Consider the following 27,002-nt stretch of genomic DNA (forward strand, 5'->3'; position numbering starts at 1 on the left):
TCCCTTTTTTCCTCCTTCACTTGTGCCTCTTTTATAAGCAATACTTAAAGTGTGACCTCTTCCAGCACAGGTTTGTTCCCACTCAAACTGGCTTTGAAGGTCAGTTGAACTACAGCTGGCCTGTCCACTATCTCTTGATCAGCCTCCGTTGCCAGTGCCGGCTGGGCTGTGCTGACCTTCCCACTTGTCTCACTTGCTTTCTGTCTCTGTCCTTGCGACTTACAGGTTGGGCAGGTCTTCCTTGCCACAGCCCTTGAGTGATGAAATGTCCTCTTCCCTTCCCTGCTCTTCCTTGGCAATTTCTGAGAAGCAATAAAATTGGAGGGGAAAAAAAAAAAAAAAAGAAAGATAGCAAAGTTCAAGTTTTTCTACAGAAATCATTTAGCTCAACACTATATCTTTTCAGGAGTGGACTTTTGCTATTTGCAAAGCCTTGCTATCATAAATTACCACTACTTAATTTCAGACAGTGCTGTCACGGTCTGAAGAAGCTGCTATAGGAGAAAATGTGTTTTACTCAGAAAGCATCAGAATACTTCTTAAAACACAGTAGATTTCCTTTCACCTTATCTAAGATGAAAAGCAGTCAGCGTCTTTAACAGATGGTGTGGAGCATTTACCATCTCCTGTGCTCTCTGCCTGTTTCCTCTGCCCTGGAAAGATTCCTGACATTGTCAGAAAGTTGGAGTCTCCTGTCTCACTGCAAAAGAGCTCTTACATACGGACCTTCACATCTCAACTTCATGCATAGCAAAATGATCCTGGTTCATGGCAGAGGAATCTAAAATAGATTAATTATCTTTTTTTTTTTCCTTTTTGAGTGCCCTGGAGTTGGATTTCTGTGTATTTAGTTAACCAGTTTCTGTGGACCCATGAATCAGGAGAAGAAAGAGAACATAGCAGGTTTTTAAACTTTTCTCATGCAATAAATTTTTACTTAAGTTATGTCATACAGTGAATGAAGTTGATGTGATGCTGGGTTTTCCACTCCCTTACATTCCTTATCTTTTGCAAGGAATCTACTGCAAAGGAAATCCAGAGTGTTAGACTCTACCGAGCCAGAAGGATCGAGAATACACATTTTATGCAGCTTTAAATGATTTAAGGTAGAAGGTAACTACAAATCATCCTGCAAACCCTTAAGCTGTGATAAACATTTTATATGACTACCACATTCATATTGATGCAACATTCATGCAATACATACACATGAAAAACTGTGTATGTACCAAATAATGATGCAACCAACTCAGGGGCACCCTAAATGATGTCTTTCTGATCCAAATCTGGACTGCTTTCATTTTTTCCAGTGTTTCACAGACACACAGGGTAATATAAGTTGGAAGGGAGCTCTTGTGGTTCAACTCCCCTGCTCTAAGCAGAGCCAACTAGACCAGCTTGCTTAGTGCCTTGCCCAGTCATGCGTTGAGTATCTCAATGGGTGGACATTTCACAGTCTGTTCCAGTGTTTGACCACCATAACATACTGAAAAAGTTTCTCTGAGTATCCAGTCAGAATTTCCCTTGTTTCAGCTTGTGTGTGTTGAATCCCATCCTCTCACTGTACGCCTCCAAGAAGAATTTGGCTCCATCTTCTCTGTAGCATGGGAGACATGCAGCCCTCCAGGCTTGTTTCCCAAGGGCCTAGTCCAAAACCTAAGGAGTCATTGGAAAAATTCTAGTTGACTTCACCGAGCTCTGGAGCAAACCTCCACTACAGAACTGGGATCGGGCATTCTTGTTTGGCTGTAGGAAAGGTCTCAGGTCACCTGCCATTCTTGCGGGGGTGAGTACAGAGGACTGAGGTGCTTCTCTTGACATTTAGAGGTATTTGGATATGAGCCAGAGCTGTTAGAAAATCCTGTTAGTCCAGAGAGTCAGGCCGTTGGCTTGAGCATATTGCCGTGCTGACGTGGTTGACTGTTACTTTTGACAAAAGTTGGCTTCTATCTTGTCATTTTAAAGGATATTTAGAAGGAGTTCAGACTTGAACACATCTGTCTTGAGAACGGGTGTCCTGTCCACACTTAGCAGTGCCTGTAACTGTAACTGCCAGTGCCCCCGAGCTCCGCTGAGGACATGATGAGAGGTGGGTCAGCGTGGTCCCTGCTGTGGTTCCCACCTGACCTGCGGGGCTCTGGCTGCCCGCACAACAGCGGCACCACGGCCAAGCACATGCATCACTCGCTCGCTCCCAGGAAGCAATATTGTGCCCTTTGGGGGATTTCTGTGTGTGCACTGACTGTAATCCAGATCTGATAATGGCACAAGCCACCTTTGAGCCATCACTGAAGTCAAAGAGAGAAAAGAACAAAACCAGACACATTTTCATTAGCTTTTTTTTTTTTCTTAAACAATGTGCACATTATTTCCTGTTTAAAACTACAAAGTTTAGCAGCAAAACACATCTCATCCACCCGTGGCGTGGGAGGTGTTGATATCCCCTGCCCACGGCTGTCACTTACACCCATTCCTGCGTTGCAAATTGCCTCCTGTCAAGTGAGCTCACAGGAATACCAGCGTCGCTGCATATGCTGGGGTTTGCACGATGTAATTTCTGCTGTTCGTCTTGCAAAAATCCTTCTCAGTCCCAGCTGTTATTTTCAGGAACTGACAAGTAGGTTTCTGTAAATGAATCAAATTTGTTCTGAACATGGATGTAGCTCTTCATCAAAAGACGCTGAAAAGGCAAGAGCTACGTAGCAGAACATATCCTAGCCTGTGTGGAAGCTGGCCCTTGTCAGCATGGAGAGATTTTAAGTGAGAGAGGAGGGAAAATAGCAAGAAAAAAGTTTCTGAAAATTCTTTTTGGGTTGCTCCTCCTGTGCTCTGTGTGAGGGGATAGCGTAACTCTGGGATTTGGGAGGGGGTGATGGAAAAGGGAGTTAAACCACTTTTACTGCAAGTGTAAACTTGCTGCCTTCACAGCAGTGCTCTGAAAGGCCACATTTTGGGTCCTTGCTGCAGTGGAGTCTGTTGGCAATATATAATTTGTTTACTAAACAGGGAATGTAATTGAAATGTCCCTTTTGAGTTAATGAAAATATAAAACAGCTTTCCAGAGTAGACCAAGGCCTCTAATTTAATTATCTGTGAGCCTCATAGATTAAAAGTATTCTTTCATCCATTCCTGGCAGCCTGAAGTACATGAATAACTGAAATTCAAAGAAAAAAACCTTATGAAAAGGAGACCTGGCAGATGAAAGAGCAAATGGCCAAACCATTTGTAAAAGGATTTATCTCTGCTGAGATGCCCGCTGTCTTTACAGCAACTAATTATATGTGAAAACTATTAAAGATTTGGAAACTGTGATACCCATTAAAGGGGTAAGGGGTCCCCGTCGCCTGCAGGAAAAATAAGCTGGCTTCTCTTTGAAATATTGTTTGCTCTGTATCAGAGGCGTTGCTCTTTACGGGCACATGGCAAGCAGTGGCCTTGAGCACCCGAGCAGCTGTCAGAAAACCAGCAGGAGCAGTCGTAGGGGTAGCGTTGAGCTTGCTACGGCGTTATTTGCAGAGTCAGTCCTTCAGACCACAGACCCATCCCTAAAGCAAAGCCCGCCGCAATGCTGCCCCACCACTGCAAAGGCATCCAGGAGCAGCCAGAGCTCAGGCGCATCCTCGGAGTGGTGGGGTCTGGTGTCTCCTAACGCTGCGTCAGCCGTCTGCTTTCCGTATCGAAGCACTTTTGCTCTTGTGTCAACCAAAGGATGATGGACAAGTCTCCACATAGCTGCTGAAATACAGCAGCCGATATCAGCACATTTTGTCCACTTTCACATTTACATCTATACTCTGTACTGTGCGCGTTACAGCAGCACTTGTCACCCCGGCAGAGACCACGGGGTCCATACAGAAACGCAGAGGAAGCCTGTGGCCGAGCAAGACGTGAGCACAGGTCTCCTCTGGTGTGATCCCAGGCCCAGCCATCACATTATGTACACAACAAGCTTGGGTTTCATCCCTGCTGTACATGAAATATTGTCGGACTTTGGAAAGACAAAACAGAGAGATGCATATGGGCAAAAGTGGGGTTTGCACTTCATGAGGTGAGTGTATGAGGAGCAAACACGTTTGCGAGTAGCAGAAAGGATGCTTCACTGCACTTGGGGGTTTTTTTGGTTAGAAGATGTTCTCCCTTTTCGGGTTTGTACTTGAAGACTTTGATCTAGAGGCATAGTGTGTCAAAGAAAAAAGAAAAAAAGAAAAGAAAAGAAAAAAGAAAAGCGAAAAGGGAAGGAAAGGAAAGGAAAGGAAAGGAAAGGAAAGGAAAGGAAAGGAAAGGAAAGGAAAGGAAAGGAAAGGAAAGGAAAGGAAAGGAAAGGAAAGGAAAGGAAAGGAAAGGAAAGGAAAGGAAAGGAAAGGAAAGGAAAGGAAAGGAAAGGAAAGGAAAGGAAAGGAAAGGAAAGGAAAGGAAAGGAAAGGAAAGAAAAGAGCAAAGAAAAGAAAAAAGAAAAAAGAGAAAAGGAAAGAAAAGGAAAGAAAAGGAAAAGGAAAGAAAAAAGACAAGAAAAGAAAAGAGAATAAAAAAAAGAAGAAAAAAGAGAAGAAAAGAGAAGAGAAAAGAAAAGAGAAGAAAAGAAAAGAAGAAAAGAAAAGAAGAAAAGAAAAGAAAAGAAAAGAAAAGAAAAGAAAAGAAAAGAAAAGAAAAGAAAAGAAAAGAAAAGAAAAAAGAAAAGAAGAAAAGGAAAAGAAAAAGAAAAAAGAAAAGAAAAGAAAAAAGAAAAGAAAAGAAGAAAAGCAAAGAAAAAGAAAAGAAAAGCAAAGAAAAGAAAAGCAAAGAAAAGAAAAAAGAGAAAAGGAAAGAAAAGAAAAAAGAAAAAAGAAAAGAAAAGAAAAGAAAAAAAAGAAAATAAAAGAGAAGAAAAGAGAAGAGAAGAGAAAAGAAAAGAAAAGAAAAAAGAGAAAAGAAAAGGAAAGAAGAAAAGAAAAGCAAAGAAAAGAAAAGAAAAGAAAAGAAAAGAAAAGAAAAGAAAAGAAAAGAAAAGAAAAGAAAAGAAAAGAAAAGAAAAGAAAAGAAAAGAAAAGAAAAGAAAAGAAAAGAAAAGAAAAGAAAAGAAAAGAAAAGAAAAGAAAAGAAAGAAAAGAAAAGAAAAAGAAAAGAAAAGCAAAGAAAAGAAAAGCAAAGAAAAGAAAAAAGAGAAAAGGAAAGAAAAGGAAAAAAAAAGAAAAGAAAAGAGAAAAAAGAAAAGAAAAGAAAAAAGAAAAGAAAAGAAAAGAAAAGAAAAGAAAAGAAAAGAAAAGAAAAGAAAAGAAAAGAAAAGAAAAGAAAAGAAAAGAAAAGAAAAGAAAAGAAAAGAAAAGAAAAGAAAAGAAAAGAAAAGAAAAGAAAAGAAAAGAAAAGAAAAGAAAAGAAAAGAAAAGAAAAACAACTTTGCTTCTGGTATAAACATTTACAGCTTCATTGACTTGAAGTGGAATTTCACCTGGGAATATAAGCAGTGACCTCAGCTGAGAGGAGCAGCTCATGGAGGGGGGCACTGGTACCTGTTGCTCAGAGTTACCTGAACAGTGCGAGAAGCCCAGCAAAAAATTTGCTGATTCGTTTTATTGCGGTGGGAGGTTTGAGGAGTACTGATTTGTCTTTTCTCTAGTTCATCTAGATATGAGCTAACATTTTTGACTTTGAAAAAGGGTTGAGTTTGAAAAGTTTTTTTAGAGTGGATGGTGATTTTACTTGTCTGCAACACAGATCAATGCACTTTGAATTGTACGTGCGCAGGTGGGAACTGGAGTGAAGAAAGTGTAGTGCAAATGCCAGAATTCTGCAAAATTCTGGCTAAGAAGCTGGCCCTAACCATCCTCTAAAGTGGTGCCTCTAAAATGTAGCTCAAATGATACTTAAATTTACTCTTACAGAAATATTTCATGTTATCTTTATAATATGTCAGATTTTAAAACCTTTAAAACTTGAACAAATCCTTCACTTAGCTTCCTATAAGCAGCATTTTTTTTGCTTTTGGTTTGTAATTTGCTATTATTCTCATGCTTGGTATGACACTTGCTCGATCTGGATTCATTTCCCATGCTGATTTGTTCTGAATGTGCCCCGTAGGCTAACGGTGTATTTTCAGCCTCTCTTCTTCCTTTGTAAAATTTGCTATTACTGTTTGCAGGACAGCGTGTTCTCTTTGACACCTTCCAGAAGTGCCAGCTGCCTGTCGAACAGCACGGCATCAGCTGTTAAAGCCTAATCCAAACCTCAACGAAATCAGGCAACAGTAATGCAATTCAAGGTTTTTAAGGAAAGGCAATATCTTTTATTAGATCAGCTGTTACAGTTGGAAAAAAAACAGACAAGCTTTCAGGCACACAAATCCTTCTTCAGGTCTGAAATAGCAGCAGGATTGCTTACACCAGCATTCCTTAGCAGTGACACAGCTTTGGTCCCAGCAAGGTTTGAAAAATGTGATTAAAAGTGTGTGTATTGCACGGCCCTTCTTACTGGGGCAGGCTTCCCAGCAGGACAGAGGCAAACGTCGTTCTCCTCTCTCCCCTTCCCAGTATACACCCTACAAACAGGGGATACATCCTGTAAGGAGAGGTAGTTTAAGGTCACTTATACTTGAGAAAAAGTTTTCAGTACCTTATGATCGAGCCACATCTTCCCCATAGCCACCCTGCTATTGGGAAAGACTGAGACAAAGCCGTGGGCTCCGCTGTGCAGGTGGTAACCGCAGGATCCACGCTGGAAATTCTGGCTCCTGATGTTTACAGCTGTCCAGCAAATAGTTGTGGGACCAGTTGGCAAAATGAATTTTATTCCTTTGTTGTGGTTGCTTTACAGGGAACAGTGTTTCTCAAAGTTTCTGGAGTCACAGTTGACTGACCAGCCACCTAATAACAAAGTGTGTGATTGAAAATGCTGCACAGGCAGGATGGTTCTGCCGAAAAGCTGTGAGCAGCTTCCTGTAGCCTTTGGATTGTCACAGAATAGAAAAATAAGAAGTAACAGCCCAGTACGCTGCCTGCGTGCTCCTCCAGATCTGAACATCACACTTATGATAGACTTCATATTTATCTTCCTTCTTCTTTTCTGGAAATGTTCAAAAGTATGTACTAAAATCTTTGAATGAAGGAACACAGGCAGGTGCTCAGAAATTAAATGTTAACATTAACCGTAACATTTATTAAATGTTATCATTAACTGTAACATTTATTTCTATATTCCCACACTAGGAACTGGGGTGTTAGCTGCAGTTAGTAACTGTGGTATTAAGAAGCTGAGGATGCTTTTTGCTCATGTGAATATTTCCATGGTACATGGGCTGTGAGAACTTCAGATTTTGTTTCTTGCTGAAGTGTATTAATAGGTGTCTTAATTATGCAGCTTCTGTATTCAGCCCTGTTTGAAAATGAAAGGTTGCATTTCAAGAAACTGTCACCGCAAAAAAGTTGTAAATAAGTATTGACACTTCTGAAGGAATTAAAAGGATGAACCGTTTATGCCTTTAAGTTGATTAACACACAGACATGAACAACCAATGAGCAAGTAATGCTGTAAACAGGAATGTAATTATTGGAAAAGCTTAAATCAGAAGGAAAAATACCTCTTAAAAATTACGCAAGCCAAAAACCTTAGTATAAGTTCTGCTTTGGGCATTGGTGTTCTGGTGCAAAACTATCTTAAAACTGTCTTGAAAGTCCCTAAAAGTGCAGAAATTTGTGGGACCCTGTCTTCATATAAAATACAAGTGTTTCAAATGTGGTTCTCAATCTGAATCCACCACTTAAGGCACGTTGTACTTACGGATCTGAATCACCATTCCAGGCTGTGACACTCCCAGCGTGGCCAACCTTTGATCGATCCCTTTTATAGTTTTCTCCACCCCGGGATGTGCCCAGTGACACACGCCGATGGCAAGTAGGCTGGCATCGTAAAAACCATAGAACAACAGAGCAACTGCTTCTCTTTCGCAGAGAAAGATTTAATGGAGGAGTCATGTGGACAACCAGATCCTCTGCTGAATGTCAGAATTTGTTTCATTCCCTTTAGTACCCAGCCAAGATGTTTAGGTTTGAAAGCATGGCTGTGAATGTTACTGCAGAACAGGGTTTCTTTTTCTTTATGTGCACCAAAAGGAAAATGATGAATTTGTCTGTGAAAGACAAGAGCTTCATTCTTACTTGAAATTAAGACCTTTTCATATTCCTGTCTATTTTAAGACACTTCTCTGCTGCCAGAGTAGAAGTAAAAACCAGGATCCATACTTGGTCCCTATGACGGTAATTGTGTAGTCATGTAGACCACCACATGTCTAACCTGCAAAGTAGAATTCCACATCTGGATTCTGCAGCCAGTAAAGGGCTCTGATGCCCCAGTATTCAGCCATCTTCTACAGATGGTTCGAAATCTGGATGCAGATCCATCACCGAGTCAAAGTCAATGCTTCAGATCAACCCCGTGTTTAGGTTGGAGCTCTTTACAAATTGGCACTTGTAAAACTGGAAGGACGGTAGGAAGGAAGGAAAAGCAAAGAAGATGTGAACTACTGAGGAAAAAAGCATCTGCTCCCAAATCATGATTTTTACTACCTGACACTCTTTAATAGTCATGATGTCGCAGCTTTTTTCAGTCACGAAAATAGAAACAGCAGCAGCAGTGTCCAGCACTCAGGTTAACGTGCCAGCTACACATGAATGGTGCACATTATAAATACACATTTATGGTCCTTCCATGCATACCACAGCTAAACAGCAGCCAGCGCTGTCTTGGTGTTCTTCCACTGCTGCATTTATGGAGTAGCCTGTAGGAAGGGAAGGGAAGGCTGCAAGGAGCGCTGGAAATGGCAATGCTAATGAGAGCAGCAGATGTCATTGCACTTTACTGCATTTCTGCTGCAGCTGGTTATAAATTCAGGTGGGAGATGTCAAAAAGCCAAAGAAGTAAAACTCTCTTTTGTCTATTGTATCGCCCAGGACTCGACATGTTCATATCATCAGGCTTTGCATGATGGTAGCTTTGTCTCTTGTTGTGTCACTCAGCCTTTGCTCTTTTTCAGGTGCCAGGAGACAACGAGAAGCACTGGAAGCCAGTGTTAGTGGTCTTGACGGAGAAAGACCTCTTAATATATGAGAGCATGCCGCGGATGAAGGAAGCTTGGTTCAGCCCTCTGCATACCTACCCCCTGCTAGCCACCAGGTACCTGTCCTTTTTTATTACAACCGCTTCAAGAGCGGTGGGAACCACTGAGTCAGCCAGGAACAGGTATAGCTGGTTCACAGCTATATATCACACGTGAAATGTTGTGGTTTGTGAAGCAGATTCTTCTTCAATGGGCCGATGTGCTCAGCTCAACTCCTCAGTTCTCCTCTGTTTAAAGTTCTGGCCGAGTCTGATGGCCGGACGCACACCAGAAGGATTATGGACGTGGCCATTTGGCCTGGATCCAGAGGCAGGAGTGCTGAAAAGACCGAGGGCTCAATCTCCTGAGATCTCTATCTCAGTGTGCAGACTTGAGGGCTTGCAGAAGCACTCAGATTTCCAGCCTAGGCTGAAGAGCAAGAAATTCTTGCCAGAGTTGGCTGTGCTGGTGTGGCAGTTCTGTACCACTGGTTTGGGGCTTCTGGGGGCCTGCACACGTGATGGAGACACTTAATTTCAGCACAGTTTGTATTCCTGGTCCAGGAAATGAATTCCTGGTTTATTTAGCTTAAAATGTTGAGCTTAGAAGACACATTCTTGAATCTAGGTTGGAAATAACCATCTGCATTATTTCGAAGATATCCATCAACACTAATTCAGAGAGAGCTTTCCCATGGTTGTCTTTATGCAGTGGAAACTGTCTGTGCTTCTTGATGTGAATCTTAATCACATTTCTTTGCCAGTATGGTCAAAGGGCTTGAGAAAGAGCTGCTGTTCCATTGTTTTGGCCTTGCTACAGGCCTCTATTATACCATTTGCAATGAGTTCTCATTCAAAAGGGCTGGTAGCACATGGCCAAAAGCAGTGGGTCTCTTACTGCACTCTCATTAGTTAATTTTTGTTCTTGGTCTCTTCGTTCTCTCCCCAAATGAACTGAGGCTTTGCTGCTACATTATATTAAAAAACAAAAAAAAATTGAACTTGGTGAATTACACTGATGGTTGTTTTGTCCCAGTCTATCTACCCGTGATGGAGCTTTCAGACTTCCTGGGAAGCTGGCTTCTGACTCTCCCTTTGTTATCGTAACAAGAGGCGAGAGCGCCATGCTTTGCAGCTTGCAGCCTGCTGCATGTCGTGGCGGTGAAGGTTGACGATTCCAGGTGGCAATTCCCAATGAAAACCGGGTAGAATGTTGGAACTGGAGGCTGCGTCCAGGTGTGTCGCTAAGGCCTTAGAGTTTGTGAAGCAAGAGCACCGCAGCAGAAGGTGATGCGTCTCCTCCCTGGTGCTTCAGGGTGTCATTTGTACATGGACCCAAGTCCTCCTCCTTACAACGACTGGTGATCCTGCAGCACACCCTGCCCCTTCCTGCCCACACATTGTCACATGCAAAGACAGCCCTTCGGTGGGCATCACCAGTCCCCGTCATCAATGACTGCCGATTCACCGGATCAAACAATGTAAGTCCTCGTCTTGGAGGACCTGTTACTTAATTACTTCTTCTCAGGAGTTCAGATTTGATAGCAGACTGGCTTGCCTTGGGTGGGAATAGTCATTCATCTCCTTGTCAGATGGGACTCCCATGTGAGTGGAGAAGTATCAGCCTTCAAGCTGGAGGGGAATGAGAAGTTGCTTGACACAGGCATTAGGTTCCTGAAGGGTCTTCACGGACTGGGAAAATAGTCTGTGAGAAAGACGGGATGCGGTTCAGAAAGGACAAGTGACTAATCAGCTGCACTGGTTTGGGGCCGAGAACGACTGGCAAAATAGTTACTCTGCCAGGAAGCACCTGGGCGAAATTGCTTAAATCTATGGTGTAACATTGTTGAGAAAACAATCATCTTGGGTTATAGCAGAAGTGTTGCGTGTTGGGCACATGTAATAATCTAACCTAACTACAGAGCATGAGTGAAGCCTCAGGTGATACCCACCTTCATGTGAGGTGCTGCACTTCCAAAAAGATGCCAGTCAACTGTGGAAGGTCTAGAAGAGAGCAGTGCTAATGTAGGAGTTAGAAAACACTATCAGTAGGGGAATACTTAAGAAACCTTGGCTTTTTTAATCTATAGAAATCCATGGAAAACATGTCAATAGTTTTCAAGTAGCAGCCCTGACGAGAAGGACTTGGGGGTATTGATTGATGAGAAGCTCAACATGAGCCAGCAGTGTGCGCTTGCAGCCCAGAAAGCCAACCATGTCCTGGGCTGCATCAAAAGAGGCGTCACCAGCAGGTCAAGGGAGGTGATCCTGCCCTACTCCACTCTCATGAGACCCCACCTGGAGTACTGTGTCCAGCTCTGGGGGCCCCAGTACAGGAGAGACATCGAACTGTTGCAGAGAGTCCAGAGGAGGGCCACGAAGAAGATCAGAGGGCTGGAGCACCTCTCTTATGAAGACAGGCTGAGAGAGTTGGGGTTGTTCAGCCTGGAGAAGAGAAGGCTCTGGGGAGACCTTATAGCAGCCTTCCAGTACCTGAAGGGACCTACAGAAAAGCTGGTGAGGGACTGTTTATCAGGGATTGTAGTGACAGGACAAGGGGGAATGGGTTTAAACTAAAAGAAGGTAGATTTAGATTAGATACAAGGAAGAAACTCTTCACTGTGAGGGTGGCGAGGTACTGGAACAGGTTGCCCAGAGGGATTGTGGATGCCCCATCCCTGGAAGTGTTCAAGGCCAGGTTGGATGGGGCTTTGGTCAACGTGGTCTAGTGGAGGGTGTCCCTGCCCATGGCGGGGGGGGGTGGTGAAACTAGATGATCTTTAAGGTCCCTTCCAACCCAAACCATTCTGTGATTCTATGATTCTATAATAAGTATGAAGATGAGAAACCAGGAGGAGGACAGGGGAGCATGTTCTCCAGGTCCCTGTTGGACACCACAGGACATAGCTGGCTGCGTTTGTGGCAGGGGAGGTTCGGGGTAGGTCCTGGGAAAAACTTGGTGTGCAGGCGAGGTACTGGGTTAGGTTTTTTAGGAAAGGTGTACAATCCTCATCACTGGGGCTCTGAAGGACGGGTAACACTGTAACCCTCAGGTGTGTGTCGGCAGAGTTGGCCCTGCTCTGGGAAGGGGGACGTGCCGGGTGACCTCCTGAGAACCATTCCAGCCCCATCTCTGTGATTTCTTACTCGTATCGCTGTGAATTTAACACTCAGGTAAAAAGACAGCAGATATACAGGACTTTACATTCAGAATGGAGTCACAATCTGATAAATACATTTAAATACACAAATCCCCAAGGTGAGCAGATTACATAAATTGACAGATTCCCTAAATCATTACACCTACTGTTTTGGATGATTTTGATTAAAACTCTGCAGGATTCTGCTTTTATGATCTGTCACACTGAGTACAGTTATACCAAAAAAATACAGAGGGTTTGCTCTTGGTCTTGACTGCTGTGTTCATGCTCGGTCAGTGATTACCCTCCTCGTGATGGGTTTTTTTTAATCCCTTCTGCGCATCGATCAGTGCAATTTAGAACTTTTCACCTGGAAAGTTTGCAGACCACATGTTGTAATCTTGGCTGCTCCCATCTTTCAGATTTTTATGAGTCCTTGGGAAAACATTTTTGCTTAGCTAATGCTTATTTGAAAAGCTGCTGAAACTGGAAAACTTCAGTGCCAGATACTGTAGAGATTCATGCTTAATCTACCCAATACATAATGAGCAGAGAAAATTGGAAGGTGGTAGAAGGATTACAGTCTTCTTACAGTATTTTAACAGCAGAATTTCAACGTACCCTTTCTGTTTGTTGATAAGTTTGCCTTCAACCTATGGATGCTATTAAGACCTAAAAATATTTTCCAGTCGGTCTTTCCCAGCTTTGTGCGGAATATAAGTAATAGCTGAAAATAAAACTGAGATCAGGAGATTTAAGTTGTTCCTTTAAATCCCTGCACTGGGAGGCACAGCAGCTGGCTCGTAGCCCTGACTCCAAAGACCTTTTTGTCATAATCTCTGTTTTGGTGTTTCCTTATGCCTGAATAACAGCGCCTCCCTCTAGCATGGGAATGGGGCTTAAGTAATTACATCTTAAATGTTTGCAATCAAAACACATTATCTATCATAGGCAAATATGAAATGAAAAAAATAAATATAATAAAGCAGCCTATGTCGGCCTCTGATTAAAGATCAGGTAGGTAGCTTTTGTGTGAAGCTGAGCTCTGTAAGCAGAAAGTATTAAAGCAGTTTGGCAGTTAATGCCGTGGAAAGTTGGTGAAGGAGTTTGGGCACCGATTATTTGTCTGTACAAGCGGAGAGCGAGGCAGGCGGGGAGCACAGGGGTCCCCAAGCACCCCAGGGAAGGTGTATGAGGTGGTGTGCAAGCTGTGCAAGTTCTCCGTTCGTCATCCCAGGGCAGCGAGGGTGGTTGTGGCTCCCTGTGGGGCACGGCTTGGATGAATTGAGAGCATGTGCGTAGGTTTCCAAAGAGTGCAGCCATTCCAGAGCAGGTTTCAAATGTTAAGTCAGGGTAAGGAGTGGTTTCAACATAAGAAAGGTCAGATGAGAGTGGCTTTCTACTGGGCAGAGCTGCATGACTGTTGATGTATTTGTATCACGGCCTCTTGTGAGATAAAGCTCAAATGAGCAGCTGAGCACTTGCTTTGAATGTCAGTGCTGGTTTCGCTGTCCTTTTTGAAGAAGCCATTAGATTTTGCTGTTGCAGTAAGTGGTTGAAACTCTGTTCATAGCATTAGGATGAGAAGCAGGTCCCAGTGCATCTCGTCTGGCACCAGCACTTCACATTGGACCGTACCCATCTTGCTATCACATCTTTGCAAAGAATAATGCCAAAGAGGTACCCAAAACATAGAGAGAGACAAGGGAGAAATTACAGAAGATTAGAAGTGTCTCCCTGGCTTTCTGAAGCATGCCAAGAGTTGCATTTTGCAGCCGCTGCTTGCCGTCTGCACACTGTGCAAACGGACTCGATCGTGGCCAACCTTCTCCTGCCCTCTTGTGGCTTTGGCTGCTCCAGGGAAGCGTCGGGCTCCTGCGCCCTCACAGGTGTCTCAGAAACCTCCACGGAGCTGAGCAACCTTCAGGGCCTGTGGGTGAATATTCCAGAGCTGGCCCTGGGGTGCCATTTCAGCTCTGGGGTGCAGGGTGCACCATGGACACAACCTCCTCTGCAGTCAGAGTGGTGGGAGGTGGAGGCGAGAGGAAGCCTTCTGTGAAGTTTCTAAGGCTATTCTTTTGCCTTTTAAGGTATATTTGTGGTCTTTAGGATAAAACATCTTTTATGTAAATGAAATAGTTTGTATGAATGCAACTTTATTAAAGCTTGGGAATCCTTTGACTCGTACCCAAATGCATCAGTGCCAACAGCTGGTACATAAATATTATCAAATGTTCTCCTGCATATTTGTGTAGTTCATGTTTAACTGCATGATTTTTCAAAGCATGGTCTGGAGTTGTATTTTTAAATAGGATTTGTAAATACCAAGACTGAATTTTGAGAAGGCAGGTAAGAAACAAGGTTCATGTTGGATGTGTACAAATACTTTAATTTGTAAAGTACATCTTCATTCTATCCATATGCTGAAAAATCTAAAATGCCAGTGCTATGGATAAAGCATGAAGAAGTAGAGGGGGGTGGATTTGAAAGGAAATAAAACAATTGGAACCATCTGTCTGTCCCATATTCGGTATCACGAGTATTACAAAATAATTTTTAGCACAGCTGATGTGCACTGTATAAAGGAGAAGGGATGACCCAAGGAGAGGACGGGACAGTTTTCAGGCAGTGATTTTCCAGGCTGCTTTCCCACAGCCCTGCCGGCAGCAGAAGGCAGCATGAGAGCAGTGGCCCTGCCTGCGCCGAGGCAACCAGCCGGGGACAGGCAGCAGCAGAACTCACCGGAGATTTCAGTTCCTGGTCTTTGATATCAAGATGCAGCTTCCCCTCACAGTTTGCACCTCTTCACACCAAATGAAAGTGAATAAAAGTTTTTGGGCTGTTTGTTTGCCGCTGACTCCCCAACTCCAAAATCTGCCCAGGGTGCAGTTAGGAGGCCTCGAGTATCAAAGCTGAGCGGGGCATTAACACAGCCCTTCTGGGGGCAGAAAAGCATTTGGGGAGGGTGGTGGTGCCTCTGTGGAAGAGGCTTTTCTGTCCAGATACAGGGCAGGGCAGCTCTGCCCGGAATACTCTGCCCTTTGCCTCCCGGGAACGTCAAATCAAGGCGGATGCTCAAAATCCAAAGTTACCATGAACCTGAGCATGAACAAATCTTGCAAACCTTCTAGTGAGGTATGAAAGAGGAGGGCGTCTCTTTGGCACAATGCACATCCCAAACGTCAGCACGGACTGCCAGGGAATTGGGGGAAATTTCAGATGTCCTATGGTTGGTGTTTCAATAATGGAAAAGCTAAAGTTGTGCTTTTTCTTTCCTTTCTGCGTTTTTTTCCCCTATTAAAACATCTCTCTTTGATGGCATACTTCTACAGTGTCAGTTAACAGGCAACTATTCTTCCAGATGCAAAACAATAATTTGAGGGTGAATTAGCATTCAGTAGATAATTAGTATAGTCTAATGTTTTATGCTTCAACACAAGTATTCTACTACCATGTACATACTTACTCTATAGTCTCATAGGAAGCATATTGTTTGCCTATAGAAAGGGAAACAGGAGACACCAGACAGAAACAGGTTTTTCAGAAGAATTTCCTTAGTTTTATTTTGTGACTCCCTCGGAGGGTTGATGGCTGGGTCTCAAATATCAATCAATTATTATTTTCATCTGAATCACTGTCATGTCCCTGAGGGAATTCTGTATTGACTATCCACACTTCTGCAGGAAAAAAAACCAAAACAAAAACAACAAAACCAATCCACAAAAGGAGTCTTCAAGAAGAATTAAATATTATGAGGTGTTGATTTTCTCACTCAAAAATACTCCCTGCAATTAGTGTTTGCCCAGATGAACAAACCTTTCCTGGTCATGGGAGATCAGCTGTTGATGCCAGGCAAAAGAAATGTTAATTGCAGCAAAATGTGAGAGAATTTCAGATTACAAATAGCTGCAGCATTTTGTGCTTTGCAGGTTCCTTATGGGAAAAGTACTTTGGCATCTGCTTATTATACAGAACTTCTTTCTTTATCTGACAGCATTTATCGTTGAGTTTGCACATATTTAAGCTTTATGGCAACTGCAGCCTGACAGTGAAAGTCAGATTCAGCTGCCTCATCTGAGTGAGCACTCGCATCTGTGCACCAAACCCCATCACCACAGACCATTTGGCGATTTCTCTCAGTTCCTCATCCAGAGGGGTGTTTTCTACAATGCGTTAGGAATTTAGGGCCCCCTGGGACATCCCCATCATCACCTGCATGTCCGGCGGCTGCAGTACTCACCGCTTTGGACCTCACTCTTCTGCCTGAGTCACTTTAGGCTCAAATACAGAGGAGATGTGAGTTCCCATGCTCCCAACCACGTGCATTTAGGAACGTACAGAGCAGAGCTGTGCTCAGGTGAGGATTTTGGCACGGTGTGCTTTGTCAGCTTTATAATTCCCTGATGTGTTTGCAAATCCAATTGCAGGTTGGTCCATTCTGGCCCAGGAAAAGGCTCACCGCAGTCCGGTGTGGATTTGTCTTTTGCAACCCGTACTGGTACAAGGCAAGGGATCGAAACCCATCTGTTCAGGACAGAGACTAGCCGAGACCTCTCACTGTGGACGAGGAGTGTAGTGCAGGGCTGCCACAATTCTGCGGAGCTCATCACGGAAATCACCACATGTGAGTAACATCTGTGGCGCCACATCTCCACATCTCCTTGTGACACTCATGGGTAGTTCAAGCTCCTTCTGCTAGAGGTGATTCGTTTAAAAAAATGTACGTATTTAGGGTTCTATGTATATACAATACTGCCCCTTTGCTTTCCCAGCCAGCTCTAGCTGGTGTGGTACCTGTGGCCAGTACCATAAAACCAGGACACAGTCACTGTCCTTCTGACTTTTGGTCTTCTTTTTGGCACATTGTTTCAGACACAAGTCTGTAATCAGCCATATAGGGCTGTGTGTCATGGAGGAGTGATCATCAGAAGTTTTTCCAGAAACTCAGAGAAACAAGCATTTTTCTGAGACTTGGGAGACCCCCAAGAGCCCTGCAGGAGTTTCTCTTGCAGAGGGAAGAGGCAGAGGAGGACCAACACATTCACAAGTGTGAATTGGTGATTTATTCACGCAGCTCTGCACATTTCAGAAGATTAAAAAAAAAAAAAAAAAAAAAAAATCCAAACTAGTCCAATAGCCACATTTTGACAGCTCGTCATTTCCCTCCCTGAACATCAGGGTGTCACTTCTCAGCGCTCCTCTACATGTGCAATCATCTGAAATAAAAGTAATTGGCTGGAGATGGTCTGGAACGATGCCCTGTTTGGCCGGGTAGCTGCTAGCCTGGGATGGCTCTGAGGCTGCACTTTTGAGTGCTCCCAGGATTTGGGAGTCCTTCCCCCACCAGCTCTCCACTTGACAGGGCTGTTCAAGTTGAACATTATCTCCGCTCCTTGCCTAAAAACATGAGAGCAAGAGCCAAAGCACAAATCCACTCCACAATGAAGGGCAGCTCTGATTTTGTGAAGCCCCGCACTGCCACCCACGAGGACCCCTGCCCGTCAGCTGCCAGCCCCGTGCCTCCCGGGGAGCTCGGCTGCTTTGCGAGGGCCTCCGATGTGGAACCAACCAGGGCGTTCCGTGGGAACCTCCTGGGGCGCACGGCCATCTCAGCCCCGTGATGCTGATGACTTTCCTCCCAAAACCAGGAGGAGGGCATCAGCCCGTACTTCTGTCGCAGTGCTTTTTATCCCAGTGCCAAGGTCCCTTCTTGGCAGAGTTGTTCACAGGAAAGTGGGGGAAAAGAGAATTTGGGATGTGAACAGCTAAACTCTTAATGTTTTAATTTGGATCATGGCCTATGTTTCTGAGCAGAGGGGAAGATGCAGACTTTCTGCTGCAGTAGCTATTATATACAATTATCTGACCCCTTTTTCAATTACCACAATTTTCACAACATTAATGAGGAGTCAGGAGTGTCTTCATCTTCGTCTAAATACTTTAGGGAAACCATTTACAGCTTCTAATTTTGTCGTGCGCTGTGCACCGCCTTTATTTGGCTATGTATGTCAGACGTAAGAGTAGCCGTGATCTCGCCAAGGTTTGGAAGGAGGAAACGCCAGCTCAAGCCTTCTTAAACTGGAGTAGATTGTTTTTGGGTCAGCACGCACAGGTACGCTGCAACACGAAGAACACAGCGAATAACTGAAAGGACTGAGAGCAATACTGCTACTGCCAAGCACAGTTTCAGTCTGTGTGTTTACACCGTAACTAACAAACCTGCCTTGGACCTGGCACAACGGAGAGACTTCTGTTGTTTTCCCAAATCTGCAGGTTTACAGTTAGAGCATGATTAGCCCAGTTTTAGAAAGGGTAGTTTCCACAAGATAGCGTTGAGATGGAATGTAAAATGCAAATATCTGCAGCCAAATGGAATTTGTTGCTTTTAAGAATGTTAAAGACTAAATTTTCTTTCTGTCTTCAGCTTGCACATATAAAAGCCAGGAGTGCCGTTTGACCATCCATTACGAACATGGATTCTCTCTTACAACCGAACCGCAAGATGGTGCCTTCTCTAAGACAATTGCACAATATCCCTACGAAAAACTGAAAATGTCCTCAGATGATGGGATAAGGATGCTTTATTTAGACTTTGGAGGAAAGGATGGAGAAATTGTAAGTCCTGTGTTTGGTGGAGGGACGCACGTTACCATCTTTTTGGTGCTCTTCCAGGCTGTGGGGGTGGAAAAGCCCTAATAACAGCTGGCCACACAGGTTCCAGTGCCACTACTTAGACGCCATGCTTTCTAGGACAGTGTGACAATCTGGCTTTAGAACAAGATAAACTAAAAAGAGAGATAAAACAGTAAAACCCCATAAAGAGGGATGAAAGATTTCTTACAATTAAGAACAAGTGGTACTCTACATAGCCAGATTTTAGAATTTTTATATGTATCCATTTCACTTTTTAAATGATTGTGGGTGGAAGAACTTAAGAATGAGATATTATTAATTCCAACATACACATAGGGACTTGAAGTTATGACAACAAGCTGTGCCTCAGACATTTTTGAACATCTAGTTGCTGAAAAAAAAAATTGAAGACTTACAGATGTAGCACAAACTGTCTGCTTAGGCCTCTAAGTTACCTGTCACAATGCCTAAAAATAAGGTGCGTATTCCTACGAGCAGTTTAGATACCATAAGTTATGCATGTAAACATGCTCTTTCCTGCCAATTTTTTTCAGCAGTTCCTGAGCACATGGAGTGCTTAATTCTTCACATCACCTTTGACAACATATACTCTGCAAACTGCTTATTGTCGGGCTTTCAGAAGGGAATTTGTTACTAGCTCTTAATACAGTTGATGCATGATTGGTGGAAGGGCAAATCTGGTTTGTTTCGATGTGAACCTGGTGTTGATTCTGCTGTCCGCACTGACAAGTCTGTTGGGTATTGGACACAGCAGTCCCACCACCATCCATGGTCAGAAACAGAGCCTGAAAAGACGGAGGGGTTGAACCTCTTGGAAACTTGCAGCATCTGACTCAGTTTTCTGCTGCTTACCCAGGTGGACGCAAGCCCAGAGGCACCGGGATCTCATCTGCTCTCAAGATGCTTATTACTTTTAGTAATGTAAATATTTGCAGCTGTCTGCAAAGAAAACACAATATGTTGTAATAAAGGGTTGTTATTAATAGAAGTCTGTTGAAAGTACCATGCAGCAGTTAATCAAGTACTCCGTAAAGGATTGCTTATTTGAGCTGTAATCTAATCTAATGATTCTCAACTTGATTTCTTTCTGTACTTTCAGCAGCTGGACCTTCATTCCTGTCCAAAACCAATTGTGTTCATCATTCATTCCTTCCTGTCGGCAAAGATTACAAGGCTTGGCTTGGTGGCCTAAGTGGGATACATCTGTTTCTTCGAAGAAAGACAGAACGACCACGCTAATCTGAAGTACAGTGGACAGCAGCAAACCCGCACCAGCCAGCAGCGTACACCAGCTCGGGATTCAGTACCAGGCCTTGGTCATTTCTGCAGTCTTCCAAGGCCCAGGTTTCATTTCGATCAGCTAAAGAAGTGGCATGACAAGGAAAACGGTGGATTTCATTGTAAATAATGGGATTTTAAAATCCTGTATCGGGCAGTAAAAGTGTGTTAGTACGATACATGTAAATGTTTCAAAATCATAAATTGTGCCTAATTCAATGTACTTGTTTCTACAGAATAAGTAAAGGGCTAAGCAGACAAGAGTGGGTATTGGTTGTGATGCAAGCTCGAGGTTGTTTGAGTAGAAGTTCTCCAAACAAGATTGTCCCACCATCCAAAAGTAAAATATTTTTTCCATGCTAACCTGTGCACCACTTACAGGAGATTTTTCTTTCAGGGCACTATCAGAACCCGTTGCTTGAATACTCAGCAGAGCAAATATGCACCTTTGAGTAGGATGCTCTAAAGCAATACAGCTGTGGCCAGTGAACAGCTGGAGGGTCCCTGCCAAGGGGCCCTTTCAAATTAAATGATAAAGACCTCTTGCGTACATTCCCAGCGATGGACCCAAAACCAGACCAGCCACAGCGATGTATTGAGAGTCAGCTGTCAGTGGGGCATAGGTAGGGGCATCCTCAAGTTACCTGGGTCCACGTTGAAGCACGCCCTAAGCTTCTGCCAGCACGTTTCCACAGCAGTTTTCCTACAGAAAGCCGTGCTGCGCTTCCTGTCCTACCCCAAGTGTGTCACCCCCTTAGCGCTGCCGAGGCTGGTTGTGTGGTCTTGATAGAAAAGCAGATGTGAGGAAGGAGGAAGACTTGATTTTTTTTAAAATTTTTTTCTTGAGTTTTCTAGATTAGATCAGAAAAGTTATTCAAGCAGCTCCAAAACAGCGAGGAAATGCACTGGGGCAAGAACGTGAGCTGCACCGCCAGATAAGCCTTAATGTGGAAGGAACCGCTCCTAATGAGCATGACTTGGCAAGTCCAGGTTTACTCCTTGCTGGTGAAACATAAGAGGTTCACCTCTGTACCCATAACTTAGTAGTTCCTGTTTTGCACCACAGCTTACTGTTTAAAGTCAAAACACTCGGAGTTTCACCTTGTTCGTGGTTACATGGGGCAGAAAACGGGCAGCAGGCGGGAACGCCGACCTTCGTTGTCAGAGATTGTACACACAGCTGGCACCTGGAACTACTAAATTGGCTGAATGTGGTGAGTGGGAACAGAAAGAAGTAGAGCAGGGATGGCATTTATGTTGCTGTTTGTAAACAAAACTGCTTCATATAGGGGTGGGGGTTTGTTTGCTTTTAGAGTTTTGCCCTGAATTCACACTTTGGAGGACAGGAACTGTACAGGAAGAAATAAATCCAAAGTTTGTAAAACTTTACTTGTCATACTACAACACTTCTTTTATTCTTGACAAAGCACACAAGTTTCAACTTAATGTGACTTAGCTGGCAAGGAGGAAAATTAAGAACACCACTGAGTTCCATGTTGGTTTTAAGCTAAGTCTTGAGCGTTAAGCGTAAGTCATGCTGTTTATTCACAGAATTAGTTTGTGGTGGTTACCATAGATATCTTAATCATTGAAACTAATTAAAAAATTAAGGTGACGGGCTGAATTCGCAAATACTGAAAATGATCATTGAAGAACAATAGCTAAATTGCCATTTGGAAGAGCAGCCCCGCTCCCAGCACCTCCTGCAGTCAAAAACAGGCCTGGGAGGGGTACTTAGCTGCAAACTTCGTTTTTACTGTCACAGTACTTGCACTTAAAAATTAATTCCTCGTGTAAATTCACAAGGTAGGAGGGAGCGGGTTACATAACTTACCCATAATTTCCAAACAGAGATTTCTCATTTAGCCACCTCACATAACCTCCTGTGGCAGTTGCTTGGGTCCCCTTTGGCTTGGAAGCTTCTAGAACATCTTTGGAGAAGCCGAGAGCAGTCGGTACGCTGGGCGACTCTGAGTATGAACTCACATCGCGTCCTCATGTAAAACTTTGTGTGAAGTTCCCAAAAAGTGATTCAGGACACTTTTATTGCTGTTCTAATGTATAACCGAAAAATCTGGACACAGGCTCCTGTAAAACTTCCAGAGGTTCAAGTGAAAACTTGCGTACTGTGGGGTAGGTTAAATACGTATGTAAACTATACTGCACTATTTCCTTATTCCTTTAACACTTACAAATCACTGGAATGTTATACTTAACATGTACCTGCATTGTAAATATTACAAATTCCTATATTAGTACCAACAATTAAATGACACAATATGTTATCTAAGGTGCTCAGTACTATATGAAGTATAAGTGAATAACTAAACAGTTTGCAAAGAAAATTCATATTATATATATATTTATAGAAAAAATAATGATAAATACAGATGCTATTTCTTCATTTTCAGATTTTGAACTGATTCATATTTGGATGGATAGACAAATGAAATATGGACCTACTCCACATTTATAAGAGTATAGTGAATATTTATATTTTAGAGGAAAAGAATATATTTAATAAAGTCATTTATTGGATTTTTGCGAGGTGAGCTTACTTTGTACCCAAACAAGCTGTTTGGAAGGCTGTCCTTTGGCTTTGCGCTGGGGAAAAATACATTTTAAACCTCAGTCATTCTGTTAAGAATTCAGTTACTTGAGAGAACTATTCATATCGACGGAATGATTTTTAAAAATTTAAAAGTATTAACGTACTGTCAATGGCACATTGGTGCTTTCTGTCGAGTAAGCGTGGTGTTAAGGTCATAGTGGCACTGTTGAGGTGTAACTATGCAGCATTTTTTCTGCTGCTGGCATTTTCTGAAAGGCCACAGGGAGGGTCTGGGCAAGGTCTTTCAGACTCACCTGCTGAAGTGACAGTGCTTTCTCTGTTGCTTACAGTGAACTGGGCAGTTACAGGAGTCAAAAAACCTCCCCAGAACAGAAACTTTTACTCAAGCTTCCGCATTGAAGGAGTGAGGCCAACACGTGCCAGCCTTAGTTCTTATAAACAGTTATGGAAAAAAGGATGGTTTTCTGCCTCTCTAATTCTTAACTTAGTGGCCCAAATAGAAAAGCTAACCATGGGATTTTACGTCTGTTCTTTCAGTCTTACCCGAGGTATGGCGGATCAGCCTCACGGAAATCCTGAACAGGGGTATTCTGGAGTTCCACTCTCTTCACAAAATACTGACTGTAAATTGAATGGTCTGATCAGAAAGTCTGTATAGCAGCTTCACCGTTAGAAAGACTTGGATACATATTGGAACGTATATGTTACTGGAAAAATGTGATACAAGGTGTTTGTTAAAAAAATAAAACAAAATAAAGCCAATCTGATTGTGTTCAGGGAAGCATACTGGTGTTTCCTAACAGTCCTGCTCTTTAAGTGGAACTAGCATCTCTCAAGGCGTTTTATAAATCAGAACACAACTCTTTGTGCACTGTCAAGTAAATCACTGCCATGAACATCCTGAGAATTGGTCTTTGCCAAAGAAAGAAAGAAGGGGGGTTTTTGTGTGGCAGATAAGTATTCCTTCTTCCCACAGGACATGGGAGCCCCCTCCATCCAGCTCTTCACCTTTGGAAGCACAGCTGGTTTGAGGTAGAGGTTGATCTGATTTCCATCTGCAAAGAGACTTCTCAAGGTCCTCTTACTCACCTTGGAAAGTTAATGGGAACTTCTTTGATTTCAGTGGAAGTGGAATGAGAACCTAAACAAACAATGTGCTCCAGATTGTTATACTCTTTGATTTGTAAGTTTATCTTACTTCTCATAAAAGAGTCAAACTGCCAGGTTTATAACTACCTGTTTACTGGGGCTATTTACTTTATAGAGAGTATATATAATATATATTACTATATATACACACACTATTACTATATATAACATTAGTAAAGTATCTAAAATGGACATTTTTGAATTCAGTGGTGACTTTGATTTTAAAGAGCAATAATACACTAGAAAAATTTCAAGAAACTCAGCCTGCTCGATACAAGTGAACCCCTAGATTAACCCGGGCAAAAGTTTAGTTTTAAAAGCATGAGGGAAAAACCGTTAAATATTTAAAGTAACAAAAAGATAACAACCTCTTGTGAACATATCGGCCACTTTTTCCACATAGGATTAGCTTTTCAGTTTGTTTCTTTTGTCAGAATTTCTGTGCTTGTATATATAGAGGCATTAGAAAACAAATCCCAAGGGAGAACTGGAGAGTTTGGGAATTTGGAAAAGCATTTGTACCCAAGTTAAGTGCTGTTGTAGCCCAGTGACATTCATCAGGCAATTATTGCAATACTAGAAGTAGACACCTCACCAAATAATCACAACCACATCAGTGTTGTCTTGGCCCAATCTTGCATAAGCACATAACATGGATTATGGGAGCACCATAAATGTGTATTGGTGAATATGACTTCTACCCTGACTTGCAAAAACATGAAAGCAAGCACCCAAATCTTCTACAGGAAAGTATGCGCAGGGCAGACTGAAATTTGGGTTCGCCAGCCACAAACAAGAAAGTAATTTGAAGTTCAGAGGCAAAGGGCAATGTTATATCCTGCACCACGTAAGTTACAACACTAAGAGCGCGAACTCTTAGTGAGGTTTTTGAACTACGATGGATGGAAGGCAATTTGATTTAGCGCTGTTAGGGTAGACCAGGTCAAATTATTTTGCATGCTTTTTTGTAGATTAAGAGAATGCACAAGCACAGTTATCACAGCTCAAATGGGGCACAGCGTTATCAAGCCATGATAATAAACTAGTTATCACTTACCTTAAAAAAAACCCCAAGATAATAACAAAGAGCAAAGGAGACCTGCGCAGCATTGTATTAGTTCATCACTGGGAATCATGCAAACAAACAATACATCCAAATGCTTATGTTTCATTAACTGCTTTCCTGCTGATTATTTCAGGCCAGCCTTTCAGTCTACAAAATTAATTAAAAGGATAACCATTGAGTTCTACTTGCTCATGAAGTAAGATAGTATCTAAACCCAGGGCTCACTATGGACACCAGAGAGGTAAGGGAGGAATGAGAAAACAATAAAAAAAAATTTTAAACTCTATCTTTTTATAGAAGCCCTTCTACAGATACATGCAGATAGTTTTTCACCAAGAAAGCCAGTTAAAGATTATTAATTACTTCCCTTAAAGGGATTTTCTTTGCTCATGGCAGCAAGCTGCAAGTATTTTACAAAATGTAGAGTTTCAATACTTTTGCTTATCAACTTAAGCATAATTTCTTAACTAATATTTTTTTGTAATTACAAGTATATAAAGCCCCCCAAAGTTAAGTAGGAAATGCAACTTTCAGTGGCTTGCTTTAGAGTTTGGACAACAGTATCAGCATTCAGGCTGAAGATACAAGATTATAACCTCAGGCTTTTCTCTCTCTATTGAGAAGTAGAAACTTTCTTTATTCAATATTGGATGTTAAGGAAGATTAGTATCTTGATTAATTTCTTGGTTTATGGGAAAAGTATTTTAAATTTAACACATTAGAAATGTAAGCATTCATGTATTTTAAAGTGTGTGGCTCTAAGAGTATTCACACAACTACACAAAGAAACAATTTCTGTCTTGAATGCAAAGAAATGGGAGCCATACACAGTAATTAATACATTGGAGCAGATTCGTGCATGCACTTATTAAATAATTATTTCATTATCTACCTTCATTGTGTTTTTATCTCACCAAATCAGTGAAACCCTTTAAGTTATTGACCTGGATGCTATGAATGTGTGGCATTTTGCAGACAAATGTAATCCCGCTCCAAAGCGGTCATGTTTGTCTGGGCCAAGAGTCACGTTGTACTCGCTAGAGCCCATCCTCAGAGTGGAACACCTACGTAGGTTCCTACTGCCCCTCCGCATGGGGTTAAAACAAGCACACACCCACACAGAAAAGGTCTTGCAGAGGTCAGGAGAACAATACATGTCCAAACAAAGGAACAGAAGAGTTAAATGCAAGATCCTGTTAGACATGAAAAACCTCCTTAGGGCTTGGTTTTACACAAAATAGAATTAAGCAAAGAATAATGTCACAAAATCAGGAAGGCTCTTTAGAGAATGAGTAGATTTTACAGTATTAAGTCTAACCTACGCGTGGTTTAGTTCAATTACTTTTTCATAATATTACATTTCATTCATATTAGTATTGCTTAATCCATTTTCCTTCCAGGACAATATAGCAAACAATAACACTGCATCTCTATCAATTTTAATCACGTTAGTTTATATGATGAATAGGAAATCCTTACACTGAAAGCTGTAAAGTATCTTTGTTTTGGTAGGAACTCCTCACCTCAACATAATACTAACTTGAAAAATTACACTAGTACAAGCCAGGTACATGCCTGAGACTTAAGCAAACTGAGGATGAATTTAGTATTTTACTGTGCTTGCAACTCAGGCAGAAATTCTTCTTTCCGTTACATTCCATCATAGTATGCCAGCTCTTTCCCAGCTCTCACAATCATCATTACTGATACCATTTTGATTTTTTCCTCCTCCGCACAAAGAAATCTCAGAACTTTGTTATGAATTGTTTCTAAGGAGTGTTACGAAAAGTATGTGTGAAATTATACCAGAAATTCAGCCTGTAAAACAACAATCCTTTCTTTAATGGGACATTGCACCAAGTTTCAAAGGACGTGCTTTTTTCTTATACTACAACACAGAGATAATTGTGACTCAAATCGTAATTATGTTTGCTTTCACCTGCAGAATAGGAACTGTTCTTAATTATTCTGTAAAATGTCAACAGTTGATGCTGTAAACAGCTGTTTATATAAAAGCAAGTGGTAATAAAAAGAATAGACATCTTCAAAAAAAGGAAAAACAAAGTAGTTTTGATATTA

The 27,002-nt window shown here is 42.2% G+C and overlaps 1 protein-coding gene across 2 annotated transcripts in view; it reads left to right on the forward strand.

Moving 5' to 3' along the window:
- SNTB1 (syntrophin beta 1) overlaps nt 1-22,674 on the forward strand; it is a 122,577-nt gene extending 99,903 nt beyond the window's left edge. Inside the window, exons 4-7 of one of the 2 annotated variants that reach the window (XM_075743413.1) lie at nt 9,003-9,142; nt 16,632-16,828; nt 18,629-18,819; nt 19,958-22,674. In XM_075743413.1, the coding sequence (XP_075599528.1) occupies nt 9,003-9,142; nt 16,632-16,828; nt 18,629-18,819; nt 19,958-20,050 (621 nt within the window). In that variant the 3' untranslated portion in view covers nt 20,051-22,674. The remainder of the gene's footprint in view (nt 1-9,002; nt 9,143-16,631; nt 16,829-18,628; nt 18,820-19,957) is intronic. The other variant, XM_075743412.1, reaches the window with a different exon arrangement.
- Nucleotides 22,675-27,002: the final 4,328 nt, after the last annotated feature.

The sequence above is a fragment of the Balearica regulorum genome, chromosome 2, assembly GCF_011004875.1.
Source record: "Balearica regulorum gibbericeps isolate bBalReg1 chromosome 2, bBalReg1.pri, whole genome shotgun sequence".
Taxonomy (NCBI): Eukaryota; Metazoa; Chordata; class Aves; order Gruiformes; family Gruidae; genus Balearica; species Balearica regulorum.